The sequence below is a fragment of the Mesoplodon mirus genome (genome assembly GCF_964341445.2).
Source record: "Mesoplodon mirus genome assembly, chromosome: 3".
NCBI lineage: Eukaryota > Metazoa > Chordata > Mammalia > Artiodactyla > Ziphiidae > Mesoplodon > Mesoplodon mirus.
The window spans coordinates 177,038,894-177,064,260 of NC_138978.1; the positions used below are offsets into that span (position 1 = coordinate 177,038,894).

General features: G+C 36.1%; 1 protein-coding gene across 3 annotated transcripts in view; it reads left to right on the plus strand.

Annotated features, from left to right (window-relative positions):
* LIN9 (lin-9 DREAM MuvB core complex component) overlaps positions 1–25,367 on the plus strand; it is a 93,467-nt gene that overhangs the window by 64,098 nt on the left and 4,002 nt on the right. For all 3 annotated transcript variants that reach the window (XM_082613776.1, XM_082613777.1, XM_082613778.1), the window contains exons 8-12: positions 1,589–1,722; positions 3,320–3,439; positions 4,297–4,398; positions 8,145–8,225; positions 22,242–22,367. In XM_082613776.1, coding sequence (XP_082469902.1) covers positions 1,589–1,722; positions 3,320–3,439; positions 4,297–4,398; positions 8,145–8,225; positions 22,242–22,367 — 563 coding nt within the window. The remainder of the gene's footprint in view (positions 1–1,588; positions 1,723–3,319; positions 3,440–4,296; positions 4,399–8,144; positions 8,226–22,241; positions 22,368–25,367) is intronic.

Consider the following 25,367-nt stretch of genomic DNA (forward strand, 5'->3'; position numbering starts at 1 on the left):
TATTTTTTATTGGAGTATAGCTGATTAACGATGTTGTGACAGTTTCAGGTGCATAGCAAAGCAACTCAGCCATACATATACATGTATCCATTCTCCCTCAGACTCCCCTCCCATCCAGGCTGCCACATAACATTGAGCAGAGTTCCCTGTGCTATACAGTGGGTCCTTGTTGGTTATCCATTTTAAATATAGCCGTGTGTTCATGTCAATCCCAAACTCCCTAACTATCCGTTCCCGCCACCCTTCCCCCCGGTAACCATAAGAGAATGATATTTTAGTCTTCTACAATTGAGTTTTTATCACTTGATCCTTTTAAACAGTTTTGCATTGAATATTTGTATTTTATTTAAGTGATATCATTGGGACTTTCCTGGCGGTCCAGTGGTTAAGACTCTGCATTTCCAATGCAGGGGGCACAGGTTCGATCCCTGGTTGGGGAACTAAGATCCCACATGGCACACACCGTGGCCAAAAAAAATTAAAAAATAAATACTATCTTTATACATTTTTGTGTGTATAAAATGTGTCACTTTGCCTAGTTTAATGCCTTAAATGCTACTGTTCTTATATTTTTCACTCATGCTGGATGTTTGCTTGGAGTTTCCTTATGTTACTTCAGACTGGATTTAAATAGTGACACAAGAATTCATCTGTGTGAGGGATCCCCAAGACCACCCCCAGGTTTGGTTTGGTGATTCACTAGAAAGACTCAGAGTACTTGGAAAATAGTTGTACTCATGGCCATGGCTTATCACAGAAAAGGATATAAAGCAAAATAAGCAAAGGGAAAGGTACATGGAGCCAAAGTCCAGAGGAAAACAGGTGCAAGCTTCCAAGAGTCCCCTCCGTGTAGTGTCACACAAGACTTGCATAATTCCTTCAGCAGCAAGTTGCAGCAGCACTTGTGAAATGTTGTCTACCAGGGAAGCTCATTAGAAACTCAATGCCCAAGGTTTTTACAGGGGGCCGGTTACGTAGGCACCTTCTGCCCAACACATACAAGAATTGGAAAGCAGGTAACCACAATGTTTGCACAGTCTAGGCACAGTAAACCACCTTTCTTAGTATGGGAACAATGGGAACACTCCCAAAATTCAAGTACCCAGAAGTCAACATTATTTATAGGCAACCCTTTCTAAGGTTAGCAGTCTGAAACCTAGTAAATCTTTTCTGCATAGCACCCTTATCTTTTTTTTCTTTTCTTTTCTTTTCTTTTTTTCAGTTGAACTACTCCTAGTGATTCATTCATGAGTATAATGACCAAATTTGTTGACTTTTTTTTTTTTTTTTGCAATTCGAGGTTTAAAGCAATGATATGATGTTAAAGTATTTGCCCCTTAGTTTGGTAGATATATGATTTCATTCATATATCAAATTAGGGATCACCATTTATAGTATTGTTTTCTGTTTCAAAAAAATTTTTTGTTGTTCCTTTAAGCCTAAAATAAAGTACATGCTTTTTTTGAAACTTTAATAGACAACAGTACTATACTTTCTCCACTTTGAATTACATGCTTGGAGCAGTTTTGTATGTGACAGTTTTTTGTATCTCCTAAATATCATAATGCCTTTTTGTTTCTTTTTTCAGCACGATTACGTGGTGTTCATGATGGTCTGTTCACTGGACAGATAGATGCTGTGGATACCCTTAATGCTACTTATAGAGTAACTTTTGATAGGGCAGGGCTTGGAACTCATACTATCCCTGACTATGAAGTTCTTGTAAGTATTGTTTCATAATACACGTGTTTTATGCCTATTAAATATGTTTTGTAGAGTTTTCTTAGGGGTTGTATTTATGATAGAATCAACATTTCACATCACAGAAGAAGAGATCTTTAGGGGTTTCCAGCCCTGCTTACTAGACTCCTGGAGCAGAGCTATACTTAAGTCTTCCACATTTTCCAGAAGCTAGCATCCATCTACCTAATTTAGTGTGACACAACTGATCACTCTTGACTAACTAATCTTAGGGAACAAGCTACACAACACTTTCATTTCAGCTGTTGGTATAGTCCTCTTGCAAAATGACTTTAAAAGTATGTTAACATCTTGCACTTCAAAATATATATTTTTATATGTTACTATTTTATCCTCAGAGTATGCAGGGTGGTTGTTAATTACCCCCACCTTTTGCATGATGAAATAGAGACATAAGTACTTTAGGTAATTTATTCAAGGCTTTCAAGCTGGATTCTTGCCCTATTGAGACTGGAATCCACATCTTTTGAACTTCTGATATAGTCCATTAAACTACTGGACCATTATTTCATGATCATGCTTGATTTAGCAATGTCATGGAAATTATATACCTTTCTAATAAGTTAAAATATAAAAGATAAATATAACTCTAATAGTTTTTTTAATGAGTAATGAAATTTTTGTAACAAAACTGTTTGCCTCTAAGCATTATAGAAATTAAATTGTTCACATTTAGCCTCCCCTTTTCCCATTTCTTTGTTATAAACTTGATTTTTTTTTTCTTTTTTCTTTTTTCTTTTTTTTTTGTGGTACACGGGCCTCTCACTGTTGTGGCCTCTCCCGTTGCGGAGCACAGGCTCAGGACACGCAGGCTCAGGGGCCATGGCTCACGGGCCTAGCCGCTCCGTGGCATGTGGGATCTTCCCGGACCAGGGCACAAACCCCTGTCCCCTGCATCGGCAGGCAGACTCCCAAACCACTGCGCCACCAGAGAAGCCCAAACTTGATTTTTAAGGGTTGTGAACTTACAATTAAAAATCAAAATTACTTTATCTCCTTAGTGCAAAAATAGGAGAGTCTTTTTTTTCTGATCTATACTTTTTAAAAAACTGTGACTCTCTGCTTACTGTAAGGGTTTCCTTATCAAATGTACTTTTAGAGAGGAGTAGGAGAGAAGGGAAATTTGGACTAAATATAGAGCAAGGTATTCCAATCTTAGTTTTTTTCATTAAAGGAGGAAATCTTTAAACCTCCCATTTCAAAAAAGAAAAACTACTTTTCTGTTTCATTAATGTAATTTCCTTTATGAGATCACCCAAACATTTCTCCCTGGCCAGATAAGAATTGCCTTTAATTACAGTGGGTAATATTCATATAGTCTTTAACACAGAGACAACCAAGGGTGACCATAGATCACTTTCCTTTCTTTCAATAGATCACTTTCTTCTGTTTTTATGAATTCAACCTCTTAGTAACAGAGTAGTATCCATACTCTGACTTAAGTTCTAGCCCTTTGATCTTTGTAGGTTAATATACTTTATGATAAAATAGAACTGTTATAAAGCTAAAATGATTGGTAAAGTCTTCAAGTTTTGGGGACTATTTTCTTTTCCCAAAGAGTAATGAGCCTCATGAGACGATGCCTATTGCTGCCTTTGGACAAAAACAGCGACCTTCTCGATTTTTTATGACTCCACCACGGTTACATTATACTCCTCCTCTCCAGTCACCAATTACAGTAAGTAATATTTTTCAGATGCCACCAGTAGTTTAAATGATTATTATGAATGTAAACTATGTTCTTATGAAATACACATCTATTACAGTAACTTCAGGAGGTGCCCACATTATTTTGAGTTGTCAGATATTAAATAAAAAGTTAATAAAGTAAATAAAATAGTTGCTTCAACTCTGGAAATATTTTCCTTTTTTGTAGGATTTTTAATAGAGTAGTAATTGTAATAGAATTTGCTCTTTATTTAAGAATAAGATACTTCCTTCCTACTGTATAGCCCAGAGAACTATATTCAATATCCTGTGATAAACCGTAATGGAAAAGAATATGAAAAAAAAGTATATATATATGCATAACTGAATCACTTTGCTGTACAGCAGAAATTAGCACAACATTGTAAATCAACTATACTTCAATAAAATAAATTTTTTAAAAAATAAGATACTTCTGGGACTTCCCTGGTGGTACAATGGTTAAGAATCCACCTGCCAATGCAGGGGATGCAGGTTCGTTCCCTGGTCCGGGAAGATCCCACATGCCACGGAGCAGCTAAGCCCGTGCACCACAACTACCGAGCCTGTGCTCTAGAGCTGGCGAGCCACAACTACTGAGCACGCGTGCCACAACTACTGAAGCCCGCGCACCTAGGGCCTGTGCTCCGCAGCAAGAGAAGCCACCACAATGAGAAGCCTGTGCACCACAAGGAAGAGCAATCCCCGCTTGCCGCAACTAGAGAAAGCCTGCACGCAGCAACGAAGACCCAACACAGCCAAAAATAAATAAATAAATAAATAAAATTTTAAAATAGATACTTCCTTTTGAAAAGTCAATGGTTAAATAATTCCCTTTTATTCCCACAGGATAATGACCCCTTATTAGGACAGTCACCTTGGAGAAGTAAAATTTCTGGCTCTGACACAGAAACGTTAGGTGGTTTTCCAGTAGAGTTCCTTATCCAAGTGGTAAGAATTGCTCTGAATATTTTGGTTATTTGTTAAAAAAATTCAATGACTTTTGTGTTATTAAAGTTGAAAATTTTTCTAGGACCAAATATTTTTATACTTTTGAAAATCATTGTGTTGGTTTTAAGAACTCTGTTATTTTCCAACAAGCTTGAAAATAAGTTATAACAACAAAAAAAGACTTAGAGACCTATTTTTGTTGGGCTTTTCTTGGGTTTGGTTCTTATTATTTTTCTGTGTTAAGGACTCTAACCTTCTAGTATATGCTCTGTGAAACTGAATGGTTAACTGTTCATAAATTGTATAATTATAAGGGTTTTTATTTAGTAATCTCAGTGAATCCTGCCATTATCAGTCACCTCAACAATTGTGATGTGTTGGCCAGCTCTCTGGTTAGGAGGAACTTTATTTTATTTCTTTTCTGAGACTAGGAATAGCTATTCATTTGCTAAGTACTTATTGATTAGGCACAAAGAAATCTAAGGCTAAATCGAAACAAGTATAGAATTATTATATAGAACAATTTCCTTGAATAGCCTGACTCTTAAGAATGTAATGCGCTGTTTGTTTTGAAAGTTAGATTAAATAAATTATTTAGTTTGTTTTTTTATCAGTAATTTAATGTTTTATTTTATTTTATTTTATTTAGTTTGAATCATAGTCTAATAATGTTTAATTTGTTTCTTTTCTTTTTATTTGAAAAGAAAAACTATTTGGCTTGGGATAGAGTCTTTATAAATAAAAATGTTTATAGCGTAATCCATTAAAATATTCACAGTGTTATCTTTTACAATTAATGTTATTTTGAGGAAAAGTCTTGTCATTTGTGTGTATGTGTATAGCATTTTTTATTCCTTAGTTGTATGTTGTTAATTATCCTTGGAATACAAAATTACACCTTTTAACTTCCAAAGGTAGATAAGATATTTTTATATGAAAAGTTAAAAATATGAAAAGAGCCAAGGCTTATCATTTTCACACATAGGACACTTCTGTTTTAAAGAAATTCTTTCTTTTAAATAGTGGAAGTAAAAACAGAGCTAATATGTCATATTTGGGCAAGTGTGTGTAGGGGGAGATGGGGGGAAGAACAGGGGGTCAGGGAGAGGGAGAGAGGGGCTGGGGAGAGAGAGAGAGAGAGAGATCCATCGATACACCAGCAGAGGGAGTCAGAGGCTAAATACTAGTACGCTACTTCTAAAGTATTGATGTTTTTATTGATGCTTAGATGATTGATTGCAGTGCTTAATTTTAACTTCAAAATCTACATGTAAAAGCCTAGTTAAAACACTGCTCTCATTTTTAAGCTATCTAGCAGATAAAAATAAAAGTCCTTTTATGTACTTGTCTTTTGTAATATGTAAAGTTTTATGAAACTCAGATTTGCTCTTGTTAAGCTATGAGATATGTTTTTGTCTTTTTCTGTTACTGTTTTCTTTCTTATAACAAAATAAACATCATTTTTTTGCAAGTTTTATAACATAGTTTACAATGAATTTGCTTAGTTAGGAAACTTTTTCTTTCCTGGGGTTAGGGATTTTGAGGAATCTAAAAGATTGACCCACTTCTTAGAGAGGACTCAGTTTTGAAAAGAATGAAAAGGAAACAGCGTGATTTTCTATCAAAAACAAGCAAGAAGGGACTTCCCTGGTGGCGCAGTGGTTAAGAGTCCGCCTGCCAATGCAGGGACCACGGGTTTGAGCCGTGATCCGGGAAGATCCCACATGCCGCGGAGCAGCTAAGCCCGTGCACCACAACTACTGAGCCTGTGCTCTAGAGCCTGTGAGCCACAACTACTGAGCCCGTGAGCCACAACTACTGAAGCCTGAGCATCTAGAGCCTGTGCTCCACAACAGAGAAGCTACCACAATGAGAAGCCCGTGCACCACAACAATGAGTAGCCCCGCTTGCCACAACTAGAGAAAGCCTGCACACAGCAACGAAGACCCAAGGCAGCCAAAAATTAATTAATTAATTAAAAAAAACAAGAAACACAGAACTGAAAATGGGAGAGAGACTGTTGCCTTCATCCCATCTTTTACTGCTTCTAACTCTGAAGAATCACACAAATTTCCATAAAACCCCAACAACTAGAGACAGGGTACCAGTCCAGAGCTCTGGAGATACTAATGAGGGACTGTGTGAATAAGTATGTAACATATCTCACCAGGCCCTCCCTCTGCCTGTATCAACTTAGGTCAAGTTTTTAGATTTTTTTTAATTATCAAAAATTTAATGCATATAAAATCAGACAGGGGACTTCCCTGGTGGCGCAGTGGTTAAGAATCTACCTGCCAATGCAGGGTTCACGGGCTCAAACCCTGGTCCGGGAAGATCCCACATGCCACAGAGCAGCTAAGCCCGTGCGCCACAACTACTGAGCCTGTGCTCTAGAGCCCGCGAGCCACAACTACTGAGCCCACGTGCCACAACTACTGAAGCCTGCGCACCTAGAGCCTGTGCTCCACACTAGAGAAGCCACCGCAATGAGAAGCCTGTGCACTGCAACGAAGAGCAGCCCCCACTCGCCACAGCTAGAGAAAGCCCGCGTGTAACAACAAAGACCCAGCACAGACAATAAATAAAATAAATTAATTAATTAATTAAAAAAGGAAAAGCAGACAGAGTTGTATAATGCACCTCTGGGTACCCATTATCTAGCTATAACAGTTATCAACAACTCCTGGCCAGTTCAGTTTCAGCTATACTCCCACCCACTTTCTCTGTTTTGAGAAATCAGACGTCATATCATTTATCTGTAAATATTTCGTTATATATCTTTAAGTGGTAAGGGCCCTTTTTTTTTAAGAGACATAACTATATTATCATTATTATATCTAAAAAGTTAACAAAAAAGTCTTAATATCGTCACATATCCAGTCAGCATTCCAGTTCTCCAGTTGTCTCTTAAATGTTGACTGTACTTTTTCCCCATTAACTTATTTGTTGAAAAAACTGGATTATTTGTCCATAGAGTCTCCCACAGTCTGGATTTTGCTGACTGAATCCTTGTGATAACATCCGACATATTCTTTTGTCTTTTATAGTTCATGTAAATTGCTCATTGAATATAAAGGTTTGATTTGATTTGGGTTTTTTATTTGATTGGTGTACTTGTTTTTGTGTGACTACTTTTATGTGTGGTTTTGTGTTCTAATAGGATACCCATATTATTTTATCTTTTTTTATATAATGTTGGCTGGTACTAATTATCAATGCCTAGGTCAATTCATTCATTAGGATTGCAAAATGGTGCTATTCTTGTTCTTTGTTTAGTAGCTGAAATAGTTCTATAAGGAAAAACTTCCCCTAATCTATTATTTGGTTACCTAATGGCATAGTTTGTATAGTGTCTTTGTTTTCCAGTTTATGAGTATGGTCACTAGTATTCTCCAACAATGGTTAATTTTGTTTAAGTATCAGTCTGAACTCATGGATTTTAATGTATTTGTGCTTCAGTTAACTGTAGTTATTATTATGATTGGTCCACACATTGTTCCATATTGGACCAGTGAAAGCTTATTCAGGTTGACTCCTTAATCGTTTTGACATATCCTGGTTACAGTGGATTTTAAAATATCTTCTTCTCAGCCAGTCTGACTTATAAAATAGTGTCTGTGCTATATTTATATTGAAACACCAAAATCTGCTAAAATATCTTGGTGAAAACTTAGAAATTTGACATCTACATGATATACTTAAGTGCCTGTGTTTATTCCAAAACATCTCTTCTTCATTGTCTATAGACCAGATTATCAAAAATTCTCATGATTAAAAAGGAACATATCAAGAAATTAAGGGAAATGAACACAGAAGCAGAAAAACTGGTAAGAATATTTTTTTTTCTTTGTTTGCTTGTCTCATTTTAAAATGGTGGGCAGCTTCTATATCTAAAGATTTTTAAATATTTTATGGAAGAAAACCTTGAGATAAATGTTATTTTTAAATCCTGATTTGCTCTCGCTATCTCTTGTTATACTGAACATACGCTAAGTAAATTAGCAATGCAATACAGTTCATTACCCCAGACCTCCTTATGCCATTGAATAGGATTAATGGATATATATTAGGTTCTTTGACAGTTTGCGTGAGTGTAGAATTCCTAGCATTGGTGCCTCTGACTAAGGAGGTCATATTAGCAGAGGTTATTAAAAGTGATTCAGAATAAATAAATCAGGAAATACATAGGCTGGTATCTTCAGGTTATCTTGATGGAGCTTATATCCTATTTTATTAATCTAATGAGTACAAAAATATGAGTCAATTTTATTCATAGGAGAGAATTATCAGAGTTTCTTAAAATGTAGAAAATACTAAGGAAGTTTTAAAATTGTATTGAAAGTCATATCTTGCTTATGGATTTATAGGATGGTGAATAGGTTTTATCTCAAGTACCATCTCCAATTGATTGAAAATGGTTGCAAGGATGTATGAAAGTAAGAGAGAGCTCAGTGAGTGGGCTTGGGGGCAAAGGGCTGTAGCTAATTACCAATGTCTGTCATGAATGCAGGAATAGGGAGTTGTCATAACATTAGTCATCTCTTGTATGGAATGGTGTGAGGGGTAGGTGTGGGTAAATAGCTGGACAAGTAGTTACCTAACTGAATGAGGAATAGTCCTTTTAGGATTATGGAATTTTTTTATCTGAACATGACTTTGAATTATCTAATTTGAACCCATCATTTTTATGGAATTGAAAACTGAAGACCAAAGATGTCAAGGGATTTTGGACTAAGATTATGCTGCTATTTAGTAGTACAGGTACCAGAACAGGCTCCTTAGTCCCAGTTTAACTCATTTAGGCATGATATAAAATTAGTATTGTCAGATACACAGGCTATCAAAGATTGAAAAAAAATAGCTGTAACATATTACCATTATATATCCTAAATGTAAACATATTATGTGTTTGCTTCTTTCCTACTGGACTCTAATTCTTATCTTGGTTTCCATCAGTTCTACTTCTACCCTTTATTCTATGCCTTTTCAATGCTCCCCCACTACATTTCCTCTGATCATTTTATCATCTCTTCCACCCTGACGCATAATCAAATTATTTAACTTTCATATCACTAGCTAGGACTTTTCCCTGTATCTAGGTTTCACACCTTAAAGTACTAGACTTGCCTTAGCCTAGTTAGTGTTACCTACTTTTTAAAAAAGGCCTGTTTTGTTGTTGGTTTGGCTTCTTGGCATGTGGGATCTCTGTAGAAATCTAACTGGCTTGATAGGCTGTATAATTTATTTATGATTAGAAAAAATTACCATTATAAAAATTGAAATACTGTAAAACTATTTAGTTTAGTATATGGTATAAATATGTTTTTATGCTTAGCATATGGATTTCTTCTTCTGTGCATATACTTTCATATGTTGTTTTGTTTTTTGAAGTACAGTTGATTTACAGTTTTGTCTTAGTTTCAGGTATACAGCATACTGATTTAGTATTTTTGTCAGATTGTATTCTGTTATAGGTTATTACAAGATACTGGGCATAATTCCCAGTGCTATACAGTGTATTCTTGTTGCTTATCTACTTTTTATATGATAATTTGTATCTGTTAATCCCATACCCCTAATTTATCCCTTCCTGCTTTCCTCTCCCCTTTGGTAACCACTAGTTTGTTTTCTATATCTGTGAGTCTATTTCTGTTTTGCATACACATTCATTTGTATTGCATTTTAGATTCCACATATAAGTGATATTATACAGTATTTATCTTCCTCTGACTTATTTCACTAAGCATAACATTCTCTAGGTCCATCCATGTTTCTGCAAATGGCTTTTTTTCATTGTTTTTTATGACCAACTAATACTCAATTTGTGTGTGTGTGTGTGTGTATGACACATCTTTGTAAACCAGTCAGCTGTTGATGGGCACCTGGGTTGTTTCCATGTCTTGGCTATTGTAAATAGTGCTGCTATGAACATTGTGGTGCACGTATCTCTTTGAATCAGTGTTTTCATTTTTTCTGCATATATACCCAGGAGTGGAATTGCAGGATCATAAGGTAGTCTATTTTTAGCTTTTTGAGGACCCTCCATACTGTTCTCCATAGTGACTACACCAATTTACATGCCCACCAACAGTGTATGAGGAGGGTTCGCTTTTCTCCACATCCTCTCTAACATTTGTCTTTTGTAGACTTTTTTTTTTTTTTTTGCGGTACGCAGACCTCTCACTGTTGTGGCCTCTCCCGCTGCGGAGCACAGGCTCCGGACGCGCAGGCTCAGCGGCCATGGCTCACGGGCCCAGCTGCTCCACGGCATGTGGGATCTTCCCGGACCGGGGCACGAACCCGTGTCCCCTGCATCGGCAGGCGGACTCTCAACCACTGCGCCACCAGGGAAGCCCCTTTTGTAGACTTTTTGATGCTAACCATTCTGACCAGTGTGATGTGATACCTCATTGTGGTTTTGATTTGCATTTCTCTAATAGTTAGTGATGTTGAGCATCTTTTCATGTGCCTGTTAGCCATCTGCATGTCTTCTTTGGGAAAATGTCTATTCAGATCCTATGCCCACTTTTGGATTGAATTGTTTGCTTGTTTTCTTTGATACTGAGTTGTATGAGCTGTTCATACATTTTGGATATGAACCCCTTGTCAGCCGCATCATTTGCCAATATTTTCTTCCATTCCATGGTTTGTCTTTTTCTTTTGTCAGTGGTTTCTTTTGCTCTGCAAATCTTTAAGTTTAATTAGGCCCCATTTGTTTATTTTTGCTCTTATTTCCTTTGCCTTAGGAGGCTGATCCAGGAAAATATTGCTGCACTGTCTGTCACAGAGTGCTCCGCCTCTGTTCTCTTCTAGGAGTGTTATGGTTTCGGGGCTTACAGTTCAACTGTTTTGAGGGTTTGTTTTGTTTTGTTTTTGTGTATATGGTGTGAAAGAGAATGTTCTAGTCTTACTGTTTTACATGTGGCTGTCCATTTTCCCAGCACCACTTGTTGAAGACACTGTCTTTTCTCCATTGTATAGGCTTACCTCTTTTGTTGTCGATTAATTTATTGCAGGTGCTTGGGTTTATTTCTGGGCTGTGTTCTGTTTCATTGATCTATGTGTCTATTTTTGTGCCAATACCATGCTGTTCTGCTTACTACAGTTTAGGATAGTGTGACGTCTGGGAGGGTTATACATCCAGCTTTGTTCCTTTTTCTCAGGATTGCCCTGGCAATTAAGGGTCTTTTGTGACTTCATATAAATTTTAGGATAATTTGTTCTAGTTCTGTGAAAAATGTCCTGGGTATTTTGATAGGGATTGCATTAAATCTGTAGATTGATTTGGCTAGTATGCCCATTTTAATAATGTTAATTCTTCCAACCCAATAGCACGGAATATTTTTCCATTTCTTCGAATCATCTTCCTCAATGTTTTATAGTTTTCAGAGTATAGGTCTTTCACCTCCTTGGTGAAGTTTATTCCTAGAGTTTGTTTTTGGTGCAATTTTAAACAGGATTGTTTTTTACTTTCTCTTTTTGATATTTCATTATTAGTATATAGAACCGCAGCATATTTCTGTATATTAGTCTTGTATCCTGCACCCTTTCCAAATTCATCTATTAGTTCTAATAGTTTTGGGGCCTAGACTTTAGGGTTCTCTATAGAGTATCATGTCATCTGCAGATAATGACAGTTTTAGCTCTTCACTTGCAATTTGTGTACCTTTTATTTCTTTTTGTTTTTGATTGCTGTGTCTAGGACTTCCAGTACTATTTCCTGAATTTAGCGGGAAGGCTTTCAGCATTTCACTGTTCAGTATTATGTTGGCTGTGGGTTTGTCATATATGTTGAGATTTGTTCCCTCTATACCCACTTTGATGAACATTTTTATCATGAATGGATATTGAGGTTGTCAAATGCATTTTCTGCGTCTGAGATAATCATGTGATTTTCATCTTTTTTTGTTTGTTAAAGTGGTATGTCACATTGGCTAATTTGTGTATGTTGAACCATCCTTGTGACCCTGGGATAAATCCAACTTGATCATAGTGTATGATCCGTTTTATGCATCATTGGATTAGGTTTGCTTATATTTTGTTGAGGATTTTTGCATCTCTATTAAACAAAGATATTGGCCTGTAATTTTCCTTTTTTGTAGAGTCTATGTGTGATTTTGGTATCAGGGTAATGGTGGGGCCTCATAAAATGAATTTGGGAGCGTTCCCTCCTCTTCAGATTTTTGGAATAGTTTGAGAAGGATAGGTATAAGTTCTTCTTTACATGTTTGGTTGTCTGGTCCTGGACTTTTGTTTGCTGGGAGTATTTTAATTGTAGATTCAATTTCACTCCTAGTGATCGGTCTTCAAATTATCTGTTTCTTCTTGACTCAGTCTTGGCAAGCTGTATCTTTCTAGAAATTTGTCCATGTCTTCTAGGTTATCCAGTTTGTAGGCATATAACTATTCGTAGTATTCTCTGTCATTTTGTTTGTTTGTTTCTCTGTAGTATTGTGTTTATTTGGGTCCTCTCTCTTTTCTTCTTGATGAGAGCCTGGCTAAAGTTTATCAATTTTATTTGTCTTTTTAAATAACCAGGTCTTGGTTTCATTGATCTTCTCTGTTGATTTTTTTGGTCTCTATTTTATTTATTCTCTCTGATCTTTATTATTTCCTTCCTTCTGCTGACTTTGGACTTTGTTTTTCTTTTTCTAATTCTTTTAGGTGGTACGTTAGGTTGTTTATTTGAGATTTTTCTTATTCTTGAGGAAGGCCTATATCACTATGAACTTCTCTCTTAGAACTATTTTTGCTGCATCCCATAGATTTTGGAAAACTGTGTTTTCATCTTCATTTGTCCTGAGGTATTTTCTAATTTCCTTTTTGATTTCATCATTGACCCCCCCTTTTTTTTTTTTTTTAGTAGCATATTGTTTAGTCTCAGTGTGCTTGTTCTTTCCTGGTTTTCTTTCTATAGTTCATTTATAGTTTCATACTGTTGTGCTTGGGAGAAATGCTTGATATAATTTCTATCCTCTTACATTTCTTGAGACTTGTTTTGTGACGTAGTATGTGATCTATCCTGGAGAACGTTCCATGTGCCCTTGAAAAGAATGTGTATGTATTCTGCTATTTTTGGATGTTATTTCCTGTAGCTATCAATTAAGTCCAACTGGTCTAATGTGTCAGTTAAGACTACTGTTTCCCTGTTGATTTTCTGTCTGGATTTTCTGTCCGTCGATGTAAATGGGATGTTAAAGTCCCCTACTGTTATTATATTTTTGTCAATTTCTCCCTTTATGTCTGTTAAAATTTGCTTTATATATTTAGGTGCGCCTATATTAGGTGCATGTATGTTAACAAGTGTTATATCCTGTCTTGTTTTGATCCCTCTATCATTATATAATGCCCTTTGCTATCTTTTCTTATAACCTTTGAAAGTCTATTTTGTCTGATATGAGTATTGCTACCCCTGCTTTCTTGTCATTCTCGTTTGCATGAAGTGTTTTTTTATCCACTCACTTTCAGTCTGTATGTGTCTTTTACCCTGAAGTGAGTTTATTAGGCAGTTTATTGAAGGGTTTTGTTTTTTTTATCCAGTCAGCCACGCTGTCTTTTGGAGTGTTTAGTCCATTGGCATTTAAAGTAATTACTGATAGATATGTACTCATTGCCATTTTAATCCTTGTTTTCCAGTTTTTTTGTTTTTTTGTTTTTTTTGCGGTACGCGGGCCTCTCACTGTCATGGCCTCTCCCGTTGTGGAGCACAGGCTCCAGATGCACAGGCTCAGCGGCCATGGCTCATGGGCCCAGCCGCTCCACGGCATGTGGGATCTTCCTGGACCGAGGCACGAACCCATGTCCCCTGCATCAGCAGGCGGACTCCCAACCACTACGCCACCAGGGAAGCCCTTCCAGTTGTTTTTGTAGTTCGTCTTCATTCATTTCTTCTTTTTGTTTCTCCCATAGTGGTTTGATGATTTTCTTTTTTAGTATGCTTGAATTCCTTTCTTTTTGGTTTTTGTGTATCTACTGTAGGTTTTTGATTTGTAGTTACAATGGGGTTCATATATGTTGACCTATAATTATGTCTACTTGCTTTAAACTGATAATCATTTAAGTTCAAACACATTCTGAAAAGTTCTACAGTTTTCACTCCCCTCCTTCATATATATATATCATATATATCATATAAATATATATATATATTTTTTTTTTTCCCACACACACACTGCACGGGTTGTGGGATCTTAGTACCCTGACCAGGGATCAAACCTGGGGCCCTGGCAGTGAGAGCACCGAGTCCTAACCACTGGACCACCAGGGAATTCCCCTTCATATGTTGTTTTTTGATGTCATATTTTACATTCATGCTTATCCCTTTACTGTTTATTGTAGTTTTAGTTGCTTTTATAATTTCTTTTTTTTTTAATCTAGGTACTGTCTTATTTAAGTGATCTTCAATCCTTACTATATATTTGCCTTTTCTTTTGGGATTTCCCCTTTCCTATAGATTGTTACTTCTTTTCCATTTAGAGAAGACCCTCCAACATTTCTTTTAGGCGAGGTTTAGTATTGGTGAACTCTTTTAGGTTTTACTTGTCTGAGAAGTTCTTTATCTCTCCTTCTATTCTAAATGATAATCTTTCTGGGTAGAGTATCCTAGGTTGCAGGTTTTTCCCTGTTAGGACTTTGAATATATCATGCCACTCCCTTCTGGCCTGCAGAATTTCTGCAGAGAAATCAGTTGATAGGCTTTTAGACATTCCTTTATATATGACTCTGTTTTTCTCTTGCTGCCTTTAGAATTTTCTATTTATCTTTAACTTTCGCCATTTTAATTATGATATGTTTTGGTGTGGGTCTGTTTGGGTTCACCTTGTTTGGGGCCCTATGTGCTTCCTGTACCTGGATATCTGTTTACTTTTTTAGATTTGGGAAATTTCCAGCCATAATTTCTTTAAATACAGTTTCTCTCTATCTTCTCCTTCTGAAAACCCCATAATGTGAATGTTGGCACGTTTTATATTATCCCAAAGATCTCACATGTTGCTTTTGGGGTTTTTTTGTTGTTTGTTTGTTTTGGGTTTTTTGGTTTGTTTATTTTCATTTGTCTTTCTGTCTACTGTTCTGATTGGGTGATTTCCATTATTCTGTCTTCCAGATCACTTATGTGTTCTTCTGTGATGTGGTCTGCTATTCATTGCTTCTAGAGTGCTTTTATCTCAGGAATTGAATTACCTGTTTTTGATTGGGTCTTATTTATAGTTTCTAGTTCCTTATTAAAATGATCTGTGCTTATAGATCATTTCTCTTTCTTAATTCAGTTAGCATTTTTATTACCAAATTTTTTTTTTTTTTTTTTTGGCCACACCACGCAAACTAAGATCTCACACTTGCAGGATCTTAGTTCCTGGGCCAGGGATCGAACCCGGGCCCCTGGCAGTGAGAACGCCAAGTCCTAACCACTGGACCGCCAGGGAATTCCCATATTACCAAATTTTTTAGTTCATTGTCTGATAGACTGATTATCTCCGTTTCTTTTTTTTTTTTTTTTCAGGGGTTTTCTCTTGCTTTTTCAATTGAGGGTAGTTCCTTTGCCTTTTCATTTTACTTTCTCTGTCTCTGTGAATTTGGGTAAAACAGTTAACTATTGTGGTCTTGAAGGGGTGTTTTTATGTGGGAGTGTCCCTTTGTAGACTGCATGTGCCCAGTGTCTTTGCTGTGAAGGCTGAATTTTATGTGGATGACAGCCACATCTTTCCTGAGGGTGTGCTGGCCACTGTCACCTTGATAGGAGGTGTGACTGCTATTGGAGGAGCTAGAGCCTGTGCAGAGTGCGAGGCAGAACTTCCTCCCTGCTCAGTGGCCATTGCCACCTTGACAGGTCAGAGTCTGTTTCCGAGTTGCTTTGAAAATGATTTCCTAACAAAAATGAAATTATATCATTATATATTAACTTATCTCAGTCTCTTAAAATTTTTGTATTATACCATAATTTAAATAATCTATTAATTGATATTTGAGTTATTTCCATGATTATACTAAACTACTGCTACAGTAAATGTCCTTGTCTGTATAGTTTTGTGCATTTGTTTGTGTCTATTTGTAAGATAAATTCATAGAGTCAGATCTACCCACCGCCAGTCCCTCCCATCAGGAAACTTGCACAAGCCTCTTAGATAGCCTTATCCACCAGAGGGCACAGAGCAGAAGCAAGAAGAACTACAGTCCTGCAGCCTGTGGAACAAAAACCACATTCACAGAAAGATAGACAAGATGAAAAGGCAGAGGGCTATGTACCAGATGAAGGAACAAGATAAAACCCCAGAAAAACAACTAAATGAACTGCAGATAGGCAACCTTCCAGAAAAAGAATTCAGAATAATGATAGTGAAGATGATCCAGGATCTCAGAAAAAGAATGGAGGCAAAGATAGAGAAGATGCAAGAAATGTTTAACAAAGACCTGGAAGAATTAAAGAACAAACAAACAGAGATGAACAATACAATAACTGAAATGAAAACTACACTAGAAGGAACCAATAGCAGAATAACTGAGGCAGAAGAACAGATACGTGACGTGGAAGACAGAATGGTGGAATTCACTGATGCAGAGCAGAATAAAGAAAAAAGAATGAAAAGAAATGAAGACAGCCTAAGAGACCTCTGGGACAACATTAAACACACCAACATTTGCATTATAGGGGTCCCAGAAGGAGAAGAGAGAGAGAAAGGACCAGAGAAAATATTTGAAGAGATTATAGTCAAAAACTTCCCTAACATGGGAAAGGAAATAGCCACCCAAGTCCAGGAAGCGCAGAGAGTCCCATACAGGATAAACCCGAGGAGAAACACACCAAGACACATAGTAATCAAATTGGCAAAAATTAAAGACAAAGAAAAATTATGGAAAGCAGCAAGGGAAAAATGACAAATAACATACAAGGTAACGCCCATAAGGTTAACAGCTGATTTCTCAGCAGAAACTCTACAAGTCAGAAGGGAGTGGCATGATATACTTAAAGTAATGAAAGGGAAGAACCTACAACCAAGATTACTCTACCATGCAAGGATCTCATTCAGATTCGATGGAGAAATCAAAAGCTTTACAGACAAGCAAAAGCTAAGAGGATTCAGCACCACCAAACCAGGTCTACAACAAATGCTAAAGGAACTTCTCTAAGTGGGAAACACAAGAGAAGAAAAGGACCTACAAAAACAAACCCAAAACAATTAAGAAAATTGTCATAGGAACATACATATGTATAATTACGTTAAACGTGTATGGATTACATGCTCCAACCAAAAGACACAGGCTTGCTGAATGGATACAAAAACAAGACCCATCTATATCCTGTCTACAAGAGACCCACTTCAGACCTAGGCACACAAACAGACTGATAGTGAGGGGATGGAAAAAGATACTCCATGCAAATGGAAATCAAAAGAAAGCTGGAGTAGCTATACTCATATCGGATAAAATAGACTTTAAAATAAAGAATGTTACAAGAGACAAGGAAGGACAGTACATAATGATCAAGGGATCAATCCAAGAAGAAGATATAACAATTATAAATATATATGCACCCAACATAGGAGCACCTCAATACATAAGGCAACTGTTAACAGCTATAAAAGAGGAAATTGACAGTAACACAATAATAGTGGGGGACTTTAACGCCTCACTTGCACCAATGGACAGATCATCCAAAATGAAAATAAATAAGGAAACAGAAGCTTTAAATGACACAATAGACCAGATAGATTTAATTGATATTTATAGGACATTCCATCCAAAAACAGCAGATTACACTTTCTTCTCAAGTGCGCACGGAACATTCTCCAGAATAGATCACATCTTGGGTCACAAATCAAGCCTCGGTAAACTTAAGAAAATTGAAATCATATCAAGCATCTTTTCTGACCACAATGCTATGAGATTAGAAATCAATTACAGGGAAAAAAACGTAAAAAACACAAACACATGGAGGCTAAACAATATGTTACTAAATAACCAAGAGATCACTGAAGAAATCAAAGAGGAAATCAAAGAATACCTAGACACAAATGACAATGAAAACACGACGATCCAAAACCTATGGGATGCAGCAAAAGCAGTTCTAAGAGGGAAGTTTATAGCTATACAAGCCTACCTCAAGAAACAAGAAAAATCTCAAATAAATAATCTAACCTTACACCTAAGGGAACTAGAGAAAGAAGACCAAACAAAACCCAAAGTTAGCAGAAGGAAAGAAATCATAAAGATCACAGCAGAAATAAATGAAACAGAAACAAAGAAAACAATAGCAAAGATCAATAAAACTAAAAGCTGGTTCTTTGAGAAGATAAACAAAATTGATAAACCATTAGCCAGACTCATCAAGAAAAAGAGGGAGAGGACTCAAATCAATAAAATTAGAAATGAAAAAGGAGAAGTTACAACAGACACCGCAGAAATGCAAAGCATCCTAAGATACTACTGCAAGCAACTCTGTGCCAATAAAATGGACAACCTGGAAGAAATGGACAAATTCTTAGAAAGGTATAACCTTCCAAGACTGAACCAGGAAGAAATAGAAAATATGAACAGACCAATCACAAGTAATGAAATTGAAACTGTAATTAAAAATCTTCCAAAAAACAAAAGTCCAGGACCAGATGGCTTCACAGGTGAATTCTATCAAACATTTAGAGAAGAGCTAACACCCATCCTTCTCAAACTCTTCCAAAAAATTGCAGAGGAAGGAACACTCCCACACTCATTCTGTGAGGCCACCAAAACCAGACAAATATACTACAAAAAAAGAAAATTACAGACCAATATCACTGATGAATATAGATGCAAAAATCCTCAACAAAATACTAGCAAACAGAATCAAACAACACATTAAAAGGTTGATACACCACAATCAAGTGGGATATATCCCAGGGATGCAAGGATTCTTCAATATATGCAAATCAATCAGTGTGCACCATATTAACACATTGAAGAAGAAAAACCATATGTTCATCTCAATAGATGCAGAAAAGGCTTTTGACAAAATTCAACACCCATTTATGCTAAAAACACCCCAGAAAGTGGGCATAGAGGGAACCTACCTCAACATAATAAAGGCCATACACAACAAACCCACAGCAAACATCATTCTCAGTAGTGAAAAACTGAAAGCATTTCCTCTAAGATCAGGAAAAAGGCAAGGATATCCACTCTCACCACTGTTATTAGACATAGTTTTGGAAGTCCCAGCCACGGCAATCAGAGAAGAAAAATAAAAGGAATACAAATTGGAAAAGAAGAAGTAAAACTATCACTGTTTGCAGATGACATGATACTATACATAGAGAATCCTAAAAATGCCACCAGAAAGCTACTAGAGCTAATCAATGAATTTGGTAAAGCTGCAGGATACAAAATTAATGCACAGAAATCTCTTGCATTCCTCTACACTAATGATGAAAAATCTGTAAGAGAAATCAAGAAAACACTCCCATTTACCATTGCAACAAAAGAATAAAATACCTAGGAAAAAACCTACCTAGGGAGACAAAAGACCTGTATTCAGAAAGCTATAAGACACTGATGAAAGAAATTAAAAATGATACCAACAGATGGAGAGATATACCATGTTCTTGGATTGGAAGAATCAATATTGTGAAAATGACTCTACTACCCAAAGCAATCTACAGATTCGATGCAATCCCTATCAAATTACCGATGGCATTTTTTATGGAACTTCAAAAAAATATCTTAAAATTTGTATGGAGACACAGAAGACCCCAAATAGCCAAAGCAGTCTTCAGGGGAAAAAATGGAGCTGGAGGAATCAGACTCCCTGACTTCAGACTATACTACAAAGCTACAGTAATCAAGACAATATGGTACTGGCACAAAAACAGAAACATAGATCAATGGAACAAGATAGAAAGCCCAGAGATAAACCCACGCACCTATGGTCAACTAATCTATGACAAAGGAGTCAAGGATATACAATGGAGAAAAGACAGTCTCTTCAATAAGTGGTGCTGGGAGAAGTGGACAGCTACATGTAAAAGAATGAAATTAGAACACTCCCTAACACCATACTCAAAAATAAACTAAAAATGGATTAGAGACCTAAATGTAAGACTAGACACTATAAAACTCTTAGAGGAAAACATAGGAAGAACACTCTCTGACATAAATCACAGCAAGATCTTTTTTGACCCATCTCCTAGAGAAGTGGCGGAGGAATTCTGACTGATGCAGTCTAGCTTCAGATCCAGTGTGCTTACCACTTACTGGCTGTGGTACATGGACCTCAGATTCCTCCATATGTAAAATGGGAATAATTATAGTACCCTTCTCATGGGATGGTTGTGAGGATTCAGTGAGATTCTGTTAAACACTTAGAACAGTGCCTGGTACATTATTAATAGTGTGTGCTGTTAAGCGAAGCATTTAACTTTCCTGGGCTTCAGTTTTCTCATCTGTAAAATGACAAGGCTGAACAAGATGATCTCTAAGGTTTCTGTTAGCTTAAACAATTATAATACTGTGATTTAGTGCTAGTGTAAGTAGTTTATCCATATCAGTCTAGGTATACCTTTCCCTTCTTAACTGTACTTGTTTCCCTGGTACATGATGATCTGCTTTCTCAGAAATCCTCTGAAAAAAGAAGTGGGTTAAACTTGGCTTGACTGAAGACGTCTCATTGCAGCATTTGTAGCTGGAGCAGAATGGATAGTGTAGTTTATTGGAGGTGTTATGAAGAGAGGAAAGGAAATGGAATCAAAGTCCACTTACACTTACTGGTAGGAAGCAAATATGAAATGATGACTGATGATAACAGTTAATATTTACTGAACATTTTCTATATGGAAGGCAATATACTGGCATATATTATTTCATTTAATCTTTACCATAATCTCATTAGGTAGATGTTCTTTTATCCCCATTTTGCAGATGAGGAAACAGAGGCACAGAGAAATTAAGGAACTTGCTTAAGGTCACACAGCTAGTACATAATGGAGTTGGGATTTGAACATATAATATGATTCTAGCACCCATGCTCTTATCCATTGTGCTATACTGAATTGATTCCAGGTGGAGAATCAATTGAGTTTTAGTAACTAGAACACTTCAAATGAATATATATAATTTTTTACCAACTTTTTATTTTTAAAAATGATAAAGTTATAAAAAAGTTGAAAGATTTATATAACAAACATATATATAGATTCAACAATTTTGCTTCATTTAATCTCTCTCGTGCACACACTCTCTCTCTATATATATATATGTGTGTGTGTGTATATATATATGTGTATATATATATATATGTATACACACACACACACACACACACACACACGATCTCTGTTTTTTAAAAAGTAAATGACAGGGACTTCCCTGGTGGCGCAGTGGTTAAGAATCCGCCTGCCAATGCAGGGTACACAGGTTTGATCCCTGGTCTGGGAAGATCCCACATGCCGCAGAGCAACTAAGCCCATGTGCCACAACTACTGAGCCTACATGCCACAACTACTGAAGCCTGCGTGCCTAGAGCCCATGCTCCGCAACAAGAGAAGCCGCCGCAATGAGAAGCCCGCGCACCACAACAAAGAGTAGCCCCCGCTTGCCGCAACCAGAGAAAGCCCACGCACAGCAACGAAGACCCAACGCAGCCAAAAATAAATACATAAATATATTTTTTTAAAAAAAGTAAATGACAGACATCATGACACTCCTAAGAACCATCTCCTAAATAGCAGTAATACCATTATCATAGTTAAGAAGTATAACATTGAGTACAGACTGTTTTAATAACCTTTAGTCTATTTTGAGTAAGTCCAATGTCCTGTTAGAAATTGAAATCACATTGTTAAAAAAAATTTATCAAAACTGACTTTTTTTCTTCTCAGAAATCATATTCCATGCCCATTGGAATTGAATTTCAGCGGAGATATGCAACGATTGTTCTAGAGCTTGAACAACTGAACAAGGACCTAAACAAAGTTTTGCATAAAGTTCAACAGTACTGCTATGAGGTAGGTAATTTGTATGAATTTCCCTTGAGGGGATTGTGACCTCCACTCTTATCTGAAGCTTAATACTGTTACCATCACATTTCAGAAAATCCAAATTAAGCCAAGATCCTTTAGCAGAACCATATTTTATATGTATTTCTATTCCTTACAGCATCAGTATTGAAGAGTGCTTTATACACAGTGAGCTATCAATTCTGTTGGTTTTCTGTTTGTTTGAATTACAAATGATTATATTATAGCTCTCCTGAAATTTAGAAACATCCAGAAAAATAATTTCTTTTAATTCCACTATCCCAAAGACTATATTTTGGTTTACTTCCTCCTAATTTTTTTTTTAACCATACATGCTTTTTCTCACAAAGTTATGATCATGCTGTGTATATAATTTTGTTTGTTCCTTTTTAAACTTTATATTTGGGAATTTCCTGGTTCAGACTCCGTGCTTTCACTGCTGAGGGCCCAGATTCAATTCCTGGTCAGGGAACTAAGATCCCGCAAGCCATGCGGCATGGCCAAAACAATTTAAAAAATAAATAAAAATTTAAAAAATAAACTTTACATTAGAACTATAGATTCTTGAACTTCAGTCACATAGATTATAGAGTTATTTGTGAATTATCATTATTGTTATCATTATCATGCACATATAATTATATATATGAAGGTGGTTCAACAGGTTCACCTAAAATTTGAGTTTCTTACTAAAAGGTAAGAATTAGATGATTGTGATAAGTTTAGTGTGCTCCTGCATTTGCTTTCTTAGAGGCTGTATATTTCCAGTAAAGCCACTCTTATTTTTTTTTCAAGTATAGTTGATTTACAGTGTTTCAGGTGTACAGCAAAGTAATTCAGATACATATATATATGTATCTGAATTTTATATATATATAAATATATATATATAATTATATATAATTATATATATTCTTTTTCAGATTCTTTTCCATTATAGGTTATTACAAGATATTGAATATAGTTCCCTGTGCTATACAGTAGGTCCTTACTGTTTATCTGTTTTATATATGGTAGTGTATATCTATTAATCCCAAATTCCTAATTTATCCTTCCCCCACCCCTTGGGAAGCCCTTTGGTAACCCTTTATATGTCCCCTTTTCTGTGTCTGTGAGTCTATTTCTGTTTTGTAAATAAGTTTATTTATATCATTTTTTAATCTTTTTTTGGTATCATTTTTTTAGATTCCATGTTTAAGTGATATCATATGATCTTTGTCTTTATCTGTCTGACTTACTTCACTTATGATTATCTCTAGGTCCATCCATGTTGCTGCAAATGGCATTATTGCATTCTTTTTTATGGCTGAGTTATATTCCATTGTATGTATGTACCACATCTTCTTGTTTTGTTCTGTTTTGTTTTTTTCTTATATTATACCACATCTTCTTTATCCACTCATCTGCTGATGGACATTTAGGTTGTTTCCATGTCTTGGCTGTTGTAAATAGTGCTGCTGTGAACATTGGGGTGCATGTATCTTTTTGAATTATAGTTTTCATCTTTTCTGGATATATGCCCAGGAGTGGGATTGCTGGATCATAATGGTAACTCTATTTTTAGTTTTTTAAGGAACCTCCATACCATTCTCCATACTGGCTGTACCAATTTATATTCCCACCAACAGTGTCTGAGGGTACCCCTTTCTCCACACCCCCTCCAGCATTTATTATTTATAGAATTTTTGATGATGGCCATTCTGACCAGTGTGAGGTGATACCTCATTGTAGTTTTGATTTGCATTTCTCTAATAATTAGAGATGTGGCGCATCTTTTCATGTTCCTGTTGGCCATCTGAATGTCATCTTTGGGGAAATGTCTCTTTAGATCTTCTGCCCATGTTTTTATTGGGTTGTTTGCTTTTTGATATTAAGCTGTATAAGCTGTTTGTATATTTCAGAAATTAATCCCTTGTTGGTTGCATCATTTGCAAATATTTTGTCCCATTCAGTAGGTTGCCTTTTTGTTTTATTTAGTTTCTTTTGCTGTGCAAAAGCTCTTAAGTTTAATTAGGTCCCATTTGTTTATTTTGCTTTTGTTTCCATTACTCTAGGAGGATCCAAAAAAATATTGCTGCAATTTATGTCAAAGAGTGTTCTGTCTATGCTTTCCTCTAGGAGTTTTATAGTATCTGGTCTTACATTTAGGTCTTTAATCCATTTTGAGTTTATTTTTGTATATGGTATTAGAGAATGTTCTAATTTCGTTATTTTACATGTAGCTGTCCATTTTTCCCAGCACCATTTATTGAAGAGATTGCCTTTTCTCGATTGTATATTCTTGCCTCTTTGTTGTAAATTAATTGACCATAAGTGCATGGGTTTATTTAAAGCCATCTCTATTTGTGATATGAGATTCTTAAACAGTTTTTTATGACGCTAGCCTCATAGTTTAGTCCCAAAGATCTGCCACTGGTGATGTTATCAATCCACTTGAATAGAACTGAGGGAAATGAACTGTGATTACCTGTAACTAAACTCTGAGTATATTTTGCTCATTCCTTTAGCCATCCATTATCATTTATTTTTATCTTCCGGGTAATTGTCATTTACCTCCATAGCAATATGTGTGTCCTAGCAAATAGAGTTCTCCCCATGGACTAGCAACCATCCACAAGAGGTGCAAACCAAGCAGTCCAAGATAACATATAACAAAACACGCAGAAGTGGATTGCTCACCAGTCTTTTTGTATCTCATTATGTACGCAAGGCCATATGTGATAGGCTCATTTCCTAATGGAGTAAAATGATTTAATTTTCACAAAGTTCTTATGGAAGTACAATATTGATTTTAAAATAAGAACAAGCAAGTCTACTTCTAAATATATACCAAATATATGTGAACATGTATTTACCAAAAGATATACACTAGAACATACATAGCATCACTGTTCATTATAGCCAGAAATTAGAAATTACCCAAATACCCATCAATACGAGAATGAATCAGTAAACTGACATATAATATACAATGGAATTCTCAGCAAT